The following is a 13515-nucleotide window of genomic DNA, read 5'->3' as shown; positions in this document are numbered from 1 at the left end:
GATTCGCTGATAATATTTATGCAAACATATATTTGCAAAAATATTATTATTATTGTATGCTAAGTGCTATTAATAGTTATTGCAAATAATGAATATTGTAATAAACAGATTATTGTACAGTATAAATATCTATCTATCTATCTATCTATCTATCTATCTATCTATCTATCTATCTATCTATCTATCTATCTATCTATCTATCTATCTATCTATCTATCTATCTATCTATCTATCTATCTATCTATCTATCTATCTATCTATCTATCTATCTATCTATCTATCTATCTATCTATCTATCTATCTATCTATCTATCTATCTATCTATCTATCTATCTATCTATCTATCTATCTATCTATCTATCTATCTATCTATCTATCTATCTATCTATCTATCTACTTACTTTGGTCTGGAGAGAACAAAAAGTGAGGTGACATTGCCCAGGACTCCTGCACACATTTCAATGGTTTATTCATTTTATTAACTTTAATTGATCTTTTAATAATATCTTTTTATCTATTCTTTATCAATCTGTCTGTCTGTCTATATATCTGTCTGTCTGTCTGTGTATACCAAGTGAATAAACCTCACTATACACCCAACAATTGAGACCAGTATGCCCTCGCAATAATATTTGGTTCATCTATCTATCTATCTATATCTGTCCATCTTTCTGTCTATCTATCAGTCCATCTGTCTGTCTGTGTATACCAAATAAATAAACCTCCCTATACAGCCAACAATTGAGACCAGTATGCCCTCGCAATAATATTTGGTTTATCTATCTATCTATCTATCTATCTATCTATATCTGTCCATCTTTCTGTCTATCTATCAGTCTATCTGTCTGTCTGTTTGTTTGTCTGTTCATCTATACCAAATGAATAAACCTCCCTATACATCCAACAATAGAGACAAGTATGCCCTCGCAATAATATTTGGTGCATCTACCTATCCATCTTTCTGTCTGTCTATCTATCTATTTATCTATCTTTTTGCCTGTCTATCCATCTATCTATCCATAGCTATCTGTCTGTCTGTCTGTGTATACCAAATGAATAAACCTCCCTATACATCCAACAATAGAGACGAGTATGCCCTCACAATAATATTTGAACTCCTCAACTAATTTTTCATCTCCCCCCAGAGGGTCCACCCCACACTCCGCTCCAGGTGTCATCACCATACACAAGCCTGAAATAGAAAAATGTCAGGGTTAAATGGGTAAAAATATCTGCAAATTGAAATTCTAATCAAGATCATAGAATTATGCAAAAATTATGGATAGGACGTTTATTGGGAATGGGACTAAAAAGGGCCTAAAAAATCAGTCATGTTGCGTCATAAAAAACGAGGGTTAATCCATCTCTTTTTTTAGAGGTTTCCTTTTTCACTTCTCATCTCCCTCATTTTTATGACGTCACATGGCTGATTTTTGAGACACTTTGTCCCCTTCCATTTTTTGTCAGCCGAATATTTTAAGCAAAACATTATATATTAAGAGAAAGTGAGAGAAAGAAAAAAAGAAAGAGAGAGAGATAAGGAGAGAAATAAAGATAGATAGATAGATAGATAGAGAGAGAGAGAGAGAGAGAGAGAGAGAGAGAGAGAAAGAGAAAGAGAGAGAGAGAGAGAGAAAGATAGATAGATAGGTAGATAGATAGATAGATAGATAGATAGATAGATAGATAGATAGATAGATAGATAGATAGATAGATAGATAGATAGATAGATAGATAGATAGATAGATAGATAGATAGATAGATAGATAGATAGATAGATAGATAGATAAATAGATAGATAGATAGATAGATAGATAGATAGATAGATAGATAGATAGAGAGAGAGAGAGAGAGAGAGAGAAAGATAGATAGATAGAGAGAGAGAGAGAGAGAGAAAGATAGGAGTAAGAGAGATAGATAGAGACAGAGACAGAGAGAAAGATAGGAGAAAGAGAGAGAGAGAGAGAGAGAGAGAGAGAGAGAGAGAGAGAGAGAGAGAGAGAGAGAGAGAGAGAGAGAGAGAGAGAGAGAGAGACAGAGAGAGAGACAGAAAGAAAGAGAGCGAATAAATATCATAGCTAATAAGTTGAAATAATAAAATGAAATAAAGTTAAAATATATTATTAGCGCAAAAATTAGAAATTAAGAGGAATTCTTACCAATTTAATTTTAGCAATAAAACGTTACTACGCATTATAAAGTAAAACTTTTAGTTAAAAACCATTCAAGGACAAGTAAATCCAAAAGAAAAGCAGCGAAAATAGATGTTATTCATTTTAAAGAAAGTATGTATTATATTATTATTTAATGGAATGTTAAAACTGAAAATAATTAATAAACATCAAAGCATTTAAACACATAAAATGCAATGAGAGAGGGGACAATTGGCTGTTTATCACAAAAGTCCCCAAAGTTTTACAATGGCGTTTTCTTAATCGTTGAATCAAAAACTTTGGGGACTTTTACTTAATTTTGATTAGATGGTTTATTAAATTGAGTGTCTATACATTTTAACCACTAATTGTAATCTACAGAAGTGGTAATTTTGTGCATTAACATTGAGGATGTACATCAACTAGTCATCCATTGTCTTATCCCTTTAGGCACCTGCATAAAATTTCCTACATTATGTATGAAGTATTAATCGGGATTGGAAACTTGGTCCAGACACTTAGTTTTGTTGGACGGCTAGCCAGACGTACAGACTGATGTTATAGAGTATTTGCGCTACCAAAAATGCAATTTAAATTTGTTGAGAGATTGTGCAGTAGTAGTTTGTTAAAGTAATGTACATTTTGGTTACACAAAATTGCGCAGTTTCTTTTTTCTACTTTTTGCACAGCAACCCACCCCCTGCAAAAATTTACATTGTATCTAATATTATTCTTTGAGGTTGAGGGACGATGGACTGTTTAATACGCTAGTCCCCAAAGATTTATAGCTACGTTTTCTTATTCGATGTCTTAACACTTTTTGGGTCATTTATTGAATTTTTTTAGTTGGTTAGTTAAGTTGAGTGTTTAAACGTTTTAACCAATAATTGCAGTATAAAGAAAGTGTAATTTTTTGCATCACCATTCCGGATTACATCAATCTATCGACGACAATTGTCTTATCCCTTTAGATTTCTGATTAATAATACTTTACTATATAAGTCTTTTACTTTTTTGTTATTTCAAAATAATATTAATTTTTTTTACTATCAAAAAATCGATTGGATAAACATTTTTTTAGAGGGTGGTATTTGTTACTTGATAATTAACTGAGGATATTGTCTTAAATTGTATTTACAACTAACTCTAAAAGTTTCCTTCAAGTATTGCATATGATAATGGATATAGGATACAGTCAATTTAGCTTGGACCTCATTTAAATTGGTCAGTTCGTTCATTTAGTAGAAGGGGAGGGGATGGGAGTAATCGCTATTTCAGCAAGCTGCAAGCATCACTTATAATAAAATTCTGGTGCAACATCCAAGTAATAATATAACGGTGCATATAATATATTTTTACTCTATCTATATTAGATATATATTTGCTTGTATAGAGTGTACAAATCAAAAGTTAATTTCAGAAAACTTTTCCCAGCATGGCTACGAAACCGATTAGTATCCGCTGGTTTAGAACCAGTTCTGATCCATACAGAAATATCATGTATCGTATTACAGACAGTTTTGTTGGCCCTCACATACGGCCCCTAGGGGCCACCAAAACTAGCATTAATCTTGAATTTTTTCATTTTAATATCCGCAAAAAAACTGTCTATAATACGATGCAATATATATATATATTAAAAAACTTTAATGAAATTAACTATCTTTAAAACAAAAATTAAATTAGATACATTCTCTTGGTTTCTAAACAAATTGGTTACTTTTTACCAGTGCCAATTTCTTAAGATGGGGTTATTTGTTTATCATCATAGGGGGTTTACATTAATTTAATGTTCATTGTCTTATTCCTCAAAATCCATTAAATAAACCTAAACTAACTTTTTTATTTTGAAACAGGCTAAAAGAATATACAATGTACATATAGCATGAATACTGTGTAGTTTGTACTTAGACGTTCCAGGGTGGGGGGTAAAGGGGTATTTTACCCCCATCAAACTTTGAAACCCTTCATTAACCCCATCAAAACAAAAGGAAATACAATAGATTATACCCCCTCAAAATAAAAAGCTTGGACGTCCCTGAAATTGTACCAATACACCAAGATTCAATTTCAATCTTAAAAGGACATTTAGTAGTTGGAAAAATTGTCATTAATAAAAAAGAATATCATCTTCCAATATTTGCGATTTATAAGTTTAAAACAAAGTTTTATTACAAAATCTAAAAAATGAAAAAAACTACTTTAAATAGAAGCTGAGTAAATCATCTTTCCCACATGTATAGCCCATTTATAGTAAAACTTACAGATAAAGTTATTATAGAGTATACGTTTATGAAGGTCTATCTCAAATAGCAGTCAGGTAAATCCCACTACCTACATGGCATTACAGACAGACTAAGAGATAATGTAAAATCTTTTTTACCCATAAAATAATAGAGGAACTGAATTGTATGAATGAATTTAACCATTTATGTTTTAAATAAAATTGAAAATATACACAAGGATATGCATATAAAATTTATTCATGTAAATCATTTTAATATCTAGGTTAAAACAATTTATTCTTTTTCTTTTTCATGAATTATTTTGGAAGCTTCCACCTCCCTAAGATTAATTGAAGTCATTGATTGAAGAGTAATTGGGTTAAATTAAGCAATAATTAATTTTCGTTTTAATAAAATAAATCTCTGTAAGTTTTGAAGTAAGAAAAAATTTAAATTGAACATACAAGCCTAGATATATGAGCATCTCTTTAAATTTGTGATATATTTCTACACAGCAGAGCGCAGTCAAGCACAAATATCTAAAATTCAGGGAAACAGGAAGAAGACAATAGAAGATAATTTAATCTGATATAAAATGGCGAAAATATAGAAAAATGTATGAAAAGTCTGTTAAAACTTTTTGAATTTATATTGTATCAACCTATCCTTGAATGCTTTACTAAAAGTACAGAATGTAAATATATTTGCGTTTTAAACAAACTTGGTGATTTTCCTCTAAGTATCTTGTCGAGCACAGAAACCTCCTTCTTGAAAATAAATCGGGGAAAAGAACGGTTAGACTTAGTTTGTTTGATTAATACTTTAAGTCAACTTGGGTATTGGATACTGGGTAGCTCCAAAAGTATAGGCAAAAAATACCCTAAGTTTATTTTAAATTTATTTTAAAAAATAATGGAGGAGGGGTTTTAATGCTGAATTGGCACTTTCTGGGAAAGCACTACAAACTCAATTTGCATTTATTTGTCCTGCGAGATTTAAAACAAATACAGGAAGTAATTCATCTCTTTGTTGTACTTTATTCTTTTTAAATGCAAAAAGTTGTTTTTGGTTTGTCAGTTGATATCTCACTAAACACTGAACCTATTGATTTTTTTTACTAAGGAAGGCTTTGTTAAAGTTATGTGACATTTTTTGGATATTCTTTTTAGATTTGAGTCTCTGGGTAATTTTAGGCTCCCATCCCCCTAAATAAAACTCTGTATGCTAAGGGCTCATCCACTAGTATTCTAAATAGCTCAGCCGCTTTATGGCAAATTTAGCCGTCCTGTAAAACAGCTGTTGACCTTACTTGTTCCTGCTCGGCTATGTATGAACATTATTCACCTGATAATTAAGGTATCTTGTTAGTTCTTTGGTATATATTTTTTTGGGGGATGCAAACATAGCTTTTATTTCCTTATTTTAGTTTCTGATTCCTTTAAAGGCCTCTATTGCCTTTTTTTCTCCGTCCACTGTTTTGTATTGCTCCTTTCTTATAGTAGATCGTAGAAAATTCAATTTATACTCTCATAATTTGAATTAAAACTCTCTTTAATTACTCTTTTTCTTTTTACTTATGTTTTCTATTTGTTGGTGTTTCATTATTTATCATAATGTCATTCTACAAATGTGGGAAACAATTTGCATATTTTGTGTTTATTTATTTATTTGATTTACATGATTTTTATGAATGTTTCTAATAAACAAATCTATAAATAGTCTATTTAGTGAGATAATTGTTAGTAGTGCAGCTAATCTTTAATTAATGCTTTTAAGAATCATCCTACAGTTTTGAAACCTTGTATCATGCTTTTTCAAGCAATAATCTTGAAGGTTTAACATTAAAAATGGTGATTCCTAGATAGAGTAGAATCTTTCATCTTTTATTATACGTAATGGTATAAAAATATACAGCGGACTATTCAAGATAATGATGATACACAAAATTACCCTTTCTGTAGATTAAAATTATAAGTTGAAACGTTGGAACACTCAACTTAATTAACCAACCAATCAAATTTAATAAAATCCCAAAAGTTGTTTATCAAGCGAATTAGAAAATGTTATTATAAAAATTTTGGGACTAGTGTATTAAACAGGCCATTGTCCCCTCTCTCTCTCTCTGGACATTGATATTCTTGTAAATTTTATTTATTACTAATTTGCATATATGTTTATGTATTTATGAATTTGCAAATAATCTAAAAATAGACCCATAGTAACATTTTGCAAGGTTATATTTATCTCTTTATATGTTTCATCAGAGACAGAGAAAAGATTTAATGTTTATGAAAAACATTAAAAAATGGCTGCAGTGAAAAATGTAAAACCTTCTACTCCAAATTTAGTCTTAAACCTTCCAATTATCAAAGGGTTTATTTAGATTTTTGTGTACAAACAAAAAACCCTACCACTTTATATAATAGGATGTACATTAATTTCTATATTATTCTTCTTTTTAGAGAAATTATCTCTACATCTGTTGAATGTATATTTATTCAGTTGCCAAGGATCATTGGGAAACAGAAGTATTTATAAAACAATCAAAAGAAAAAGATACAAATTCTAAGAAAATTTTAAAAATATTGAAATTTTCAATAATAATATTTCACAAACAAAATCTATTTAAACGTAAAAATTAGTTTTGAACATGTTTTCTCTTTTCAGATGTCTCTGTAAAACTTCAAAATACCATTTAAATATCATTATTTAAATATGAATGTCTTTCTGTTCTTATGTTAAAGATTTTTTCAATGTCTGTACCAATTCAGTAGTAATTAAATGTTGGTTACTTTAATTGTATAAGCTTTCTCCGATTTATAATCTTAAAATTCTTTAAACGGCTAGTGGCGCAATTATTCACATTTTAAAAAAAAAAATATCTCAAAATCAAATCAATTTCTCCACGAGGAAGAAAAATGAATCTTGACTAAAATTTGGGCCAAGGTATTTTTGCAATCCACAATGGGCAAATGTGTGCAAAAATTCAATTCAAAACATATACTCTTTGAAAGAACTGCTTTCTGTAAGGTTTTTCATTTTCCATTAAATGGGGAATGCTTTAGCATATAGTTAAGAATCAACATACACACTGATAAGAATTTCAGATAAAGTCTAGCTATATGTTTGGTTGTCTGAGGTTGTTACTTTATATGATGCCTAATGTTTTGACCTATATTTCTCTACATAAAACTCAGACAAATAAGGCTTTAAGTTTTAAAAAATACCAAGAAAAGTTAAGAAAAAAGGCCTAAAAGTATATATTATTATTTAAGCACAGAAATCGCCATCCCGTTATTTTTTAAATGGAAAATAAGAAAATGGGAAGGGTGTAGATTTTTGTTTGATTGTTTTAACATTTAGGTCAGATTAGGCTAGGTTATATTAGGTACTAAGCATTTCGCAGTGGTAGTGTACCGCAAGGTTAGGCCTTCCCGCAGGGGTTAGGCATAGAAAAACTTAAACAAACTTACCCCACCTCTTCCTATCTTTAATTTCTTAGTGCTCGACAGGCACTTTGAGGGAAATCACCAAAAAAACTTTTACTGTAACATTTAAAAATAGAATACAAAAAAAAGTTTTTTTGTTGTGCGAAAAGAAAATACTTGAAACTTAATTGTGTGTGTAAAGTAAAGGCAGGGATAAAGGGATAGGACAATGGAAGCTATATCAATCTTTTCCCAAATCCTTATTTGAAATCATATCTTAAGTAAACTCAAATCCAGGGATCTAAAGGTATAAGACAATGACCGATAAATTGATGTACATCAAAATTACCCCTTCTGTAGATTACAATTAGTGGTTGAAACGTTTGGACACTCAACGTAATGAACCAATCAATCAAATTTTAAGAATATAAAGGGATAAGACAATGAACAATAAATTGGTCTGCATCCCCAATGATAATATATAAAAATATCAATTTCTGTAGATTAAAATTAGTGGTTGCAACGTTTGAACACTCAAAGAAATGGAACAATAAATCAAAATTCACTAAAGTCCCTAAAGTTGTTAAGCCAACAAATAAGAATACGTTATTATAAAACTTTTGGGACTAGTGTAATACACAGTTCATTGTCCCCTCTCTCTCTGACTGAAATAATTGGGGAAAATATTGAGATGTTGATTATTTTATCCTCGGTTGTCGTATCCCTACATTCAATGATGCTGGGACAGGGTGTGAAATTTCTCAAACAATATTGAATAACTACACACCCCTTTTCTATACATTTAAGATATTTTCACATAAACACAAAGTAGGTGAAATTTTAATTATGAATTAATTTACCAAAACGTAACTAATTTTTTACTTATGATAATTTCTGATTTTTAAGCAACTAAGTTCTATCACAAAAGTAAATCAAGACTTTTAATTTTAGCTTTATAGGTAAAACTATTTGTTAAAAATTATATTATTTTGCATAAAAAATTCCTTGATAAAACAAAGCATTTGATTTAAACTATCAATTCATAAATAAATATCTTAATTTAGGAAAATTTTGAAGAATATTCTTAATTGCTTGTCAATATTTCCTAAATGGTCAAAAGAGGGAAGGTAATGACACCCCCACCAAAAACCTACCAGGATTATATTACAATGTCAAAGTTTTTCTTATTGATTCCATAGATTCAATTCAATACCTATAACATTTTATTCAGTAAAACAACATTTTCTACTTAAATTTAATTTATCTTTAACTCAAAGTTTCATGCTTCTGCAATCTTCAGAAAGATACTAATATTTTTCACAAACAATTAGATGATTTTTTCCAAAATATTTTAGAACATTTTTGTCAAGATTTAATTTAAAAAGAAACTAACTTGTGACGTGTATTTTAAATGACTTAATTGTATCAAAGCAGGGAGTGACTTGGAAACTCTTAAAACACTCTCAATATATCTTTTAACTCTTTCGCTCTAGATCTTTTTTTATTCTTATTCTCTCTCTTTTACTCTCTTTTTCTTGGTTCTTTTCTAGACAAAACATGCGACTTTGAAAGAAACAAGGACGACAAAGTCTACAGAAAACAATCGTTTATAATTTAATATTTGATTTCTCCCCCTTAATCTTATACGAAAATGACCCAATTTTTATGCTCTTTTTAGTATAGAGTTAGGTTAAGTAAGGGCTAAGAAAAAGCATACAAGGAAAATACTACTTAGAGTAGCTAGAAATACGTTTTTTCTCTTCTTTCTTTATGTTTTAAACATGCATTTAGAATAAACGTTAAGTCCAGTTCTCGATAATTCACATAACGTATTTGTATTTAACAATTGATGCAAGCCAACATATGACATACTTTAAGAGTAGCTTTGCTACAAAAAAGAAACTTTCCTGAAATTACGTTGCCATTTACGTTTATGCATATTCGAGTCTTTTTGTTTTAATGTGTAAGCGTATGCTTTTTTGTGCGTGTGTATTTGTGATGATTCATGATAGGCAAATTTTGTTTCCAAACTTGTAGAGTCAGTACTTTTGGGTTTTTGTTGAGTTTTACATATATTTTTAAAAGGTTTATTTACTAAATTGTACATTGTAAGAACTGTCAAAATTAAATGATAAACTTTAAGAGGTATTTGAAGTGATTTTTTTGGTTTTTACTTTTAAAAGCTTGCATTCTTAGACAACCGGGTATTTTTTACTGTATCCTATTGTGTGTGTATGTGTGTTTTGTGTTTTTTTGTGTATGTACAAAGGGATGGAGGGAAAATTTTGCTGTTTATTACAATAGTTCCCAAAGTATTATGATAACGTTTGCTTATTCGTTGACTTCACAACTTTGGGGACTTTTTATTGGTTGGTTAATTCAGTGTCAAAACATTTCAACCCATACTTGTAACCTACAGAAGGGTAATTTTGTGTTTCATCATTGGGGATGTAGATTAATTTATCGGCCATTGTCTTATCCCTTTATATCCCTGGTGTGTACTTGTTTACGTAGCAACAGTAGGCATGCAGAGTAACGAATAGATTAAACAGGTAAAACGGTCAGTTAGGAAAGTTTAGGAATATAAATGAATAAAGAATGTACGTGGACGTCCATTTATGTCGCTAACATCGACTTCATATATTGGCCAGTACGTTCGTCAAGTAGGAGGGGAGGGGATGGCGTAAATGGGGTAGAGTAGATGATGTTATCGTTATTTTAGCCAGCTGCGAGTATCATTGCAAGTACATAAAAATCTGACACAACATCCAAGTAATGATAAATCTTAGTATAAAAAAAAGTTAAAAGTTTTTGTTCCCTCATACAAACAGTGAGAACCCTTAATTATTTTTGATTGAGTTGTACAATTTAGCATTGTCCAAACTTTGACACCAATGATTTAAGGGGTAAGTATGTTCATTATAATTGAGGTTGCACATTCATTCATCCCTTAAGAATCATTTTAAATCTATTGTCTTAAGTTACCCGCATTTACTAGACATATAGTCATTATTCAAGCAAATTTTAGGCATTATTTGACTTTTAATATTTTTTTACCCTTTAAATATTTTCCTTGTATTATTTTTACAACAACATTTTCTTCCTAATTGGTCTGGTAGTTTTTCATTTGTGTTATTTAAACAAGGATGTCAACATATATAAAAGCGAAGCTCTGAAACGGAAGGACAACGAACATTAACACTAGTAGAGTGTCAAAATTGAATAATCAGAATAATCGTAAAAGACGAAACAAAATTGTAAGTAAATTTGTTAAAAACTGCTGTAATACAGGATAAAATGTTTGAAGACATACTTACATTTTTAGGACTTGATTATAGAGATGCTTCGCTTATATCATTGTCCTAGGAATCAATATTCAAAAACTCAGATCAATCGGATAATAAAATCACATATAAATTTGTTATTAAAAAAATTAAAAATTGACACATTTTAAAGGGACATTCTGGTATTGATTAATGAGTCGCTACGCTTTCTAAATTGTATCTAACTACTACAGGAATCACCATGCAAAGTTTGAAATCGATGGAACAACTCTAACATGTCTAAATAAACGAAAAGAGCTATCCGTTTCGGACGGACGTACGGACGGATGGACCAACCCTAATTATAGAAAAGCTTCGCTTTTAGAAAGTATTCTTAAAGTTTAGGAATGGATTTCTTATTAGATGGGTGTTACACCCTGATTGTCATGTACTCTAATAAAGTGAAACTTGTAACTGGCTAAAATCCCCTTTACCCCATCCTCTCCCCTCAAACTGGATTAAAGATTTGACCCATAAGAAATGTGCATGTTAGCAACCTAAATTGACGTCAATTTTACTCCTGTAATAACAACTAGTGATTTTGAATCAAGATTGAAATTAATGAAAATCGTAGCATTGAAGGAACACTCGAATTGACACATGATTTATCATAGAAGCAAGAAACAACTTGGTTACTATGAAGGAACACTCCATATTGACACATGATTTATCATAGGAGCAAGAAACAACTTGGTTACTATGAAGGAACACTCTATATTGACATATGATTTATCATAGGAGCAAGAAACAACTTGGTTACTATAAAGGAACACTCCATAATGACACATGATTTATCATAGGAGCAAGAAACAACTTGGTTACTATGAAGGAACACTCCATAATGACACATGATTTATCATAGGAGCAAGAAACAACTTGGTTACTATAAAGGAACACTCCATAATGACACATGATTTATCATAGGAGCAAGAAACAACTTGGTTACTATGAAGGAACACTCCATAATGACACATGATTTATCATAGGAGCAAGAAACAACTTGGTTACTATGAAGAAACACTCTATATTGACACATGATTTATCATAGGAGCAAGAAACAACTTGGTTACTATGAAGGAACACTCCATATTGACACATGATTTATCATAGGAGCAAGAAACAACTTGGTTACTATGAAGGAACACTCCATATTGACACATGATTTATCATAGGAGCAAGAAACAACTTGGTTACTATGAAGGAACACTCCATATTGACACATGATTTATCATAGGAGCAAGAAACAACTTGGTTACTATGAAGGAACACTCCATATTGACACATGATTTATCATAGGAGCAAGAAACAACTTGGTTACTATGAAGGAACACTCCATATTGACACATGATTTATCATAGGAGCAAGAAACAACTTGGTTACTATGAAGGAACACTCCATATTGACACATGATTTATCATAGGAGCAAGAAACAACTTGGTTACTATGAATGTTTCGGAACGCATGCCTTGCCGTTCTCGAAATCTTAATCTCAAGCCCTCCGAATGACCAACATGTGAATGTTTACGAATGTGTATTTATTACCATGAAAACAGTGAATCTAAAACAAAAATATAAAAATTAATTACATAATATTAATGGTTTATTATTTTTGTAGATCGAGGTTGCGTGATTTCAATTTAATTAAAAATATAAAATTTCTAAAAAACTTTAAATTGGCACGAAACATATTAAATAGTATCAGAAATTGATAATTTTGGATTCAAATGATCAATAAAATTAAGGAAAATATTCGTATGTCAAAATTTAGCAGTTAAATGGTCTATTTGTTGAAAAATTAATGTTTTAAATTTCTTCGTAAAAATATACCATACTACACTTATTATTAAGAATTAAAGATAAATTCTTACCAAATTATGATGTCAAACTAAGCAGGAAGGCTTATTTGAGATCTTCCACGGATTAGAGCGCATGTATATTCAACCAATACATTATTTTTATTCACGTAGCTCTTCACATGGGAATCATCAAGGAAAAAAATGTGCGCCTCTTTGTTTGTTTACAAGCGAAGCGCGGAGATAGTTAGGAATGCCGCGTAACACACACATTCTCTGGTGTAAGGAAAAGGGAATTAATGGGTTCGAACTTGCCAGGGAATACAAGAAAATCATTCCGACACACACCCGTCTAGTCACTGGGAATCGAACACAATAACTCATCTTAACATCATGCGTGCAGACAGTGTCCACAAAATCACAATCTCATAACGCATAAATTACAAGAGTTTAAAATGGTATGGCCATCAGGCCTAAAATTAATTATGGTAACTTACGAACACCACAATAACTCAAACCGACTCCACTACCACACAAGGATAGGAATGAGGAATGGGAAAAGCATTCAACATTCATGAAATGCACATTTACCA

General features: G+C 30.7%; 1 protein-coding gene across 1 annotated transcript in view; it reads right to left on the bottom strand.

Moving 5' to 3' along the window:
• Positions 1–13515, bottom strand: part of LOC145314979 (FMRFamide receptor-like) — a 112618-nt gene that overhangs the window by 82327 nt on the left and 16776 nt on the right. Inside the window, exons 2-3 of the mRNA XM_080155051.1 lie at positions 1069–1192; positions 402–449 (exon numbers count right to left, since the gene is read on the bottom strand). Coding sequence (XP_080011177.1) covers positions 402–449; positions 1069–1184 — 164 coding nt within the window. The 5' untranslated portion in view covers positions 1185–1192. The remainder of the gene's footprint in view (positions 1–401; positions 450–1068; positions 1193–13515) is intronic.

This window comes from Acartia tonsa, chromosome 3 (genome assembly GCF_053477335.1).
Source record: "Acartia tonsa isolate MP-2025a chromosome 3, ASM5347733v1, whole genome shotgun sequence".
NCBI classification, from domain to species: Eukaryota; Metazoa; Arthropoda; class Copepoda; order Calanoida; family Acartiidae; genus Acartia; species Acartia tonsa.
Note: the sequence above shows the minus strand (reverse complement) of the source record. Positions and strands in the feature narration are given on the sequence as shown.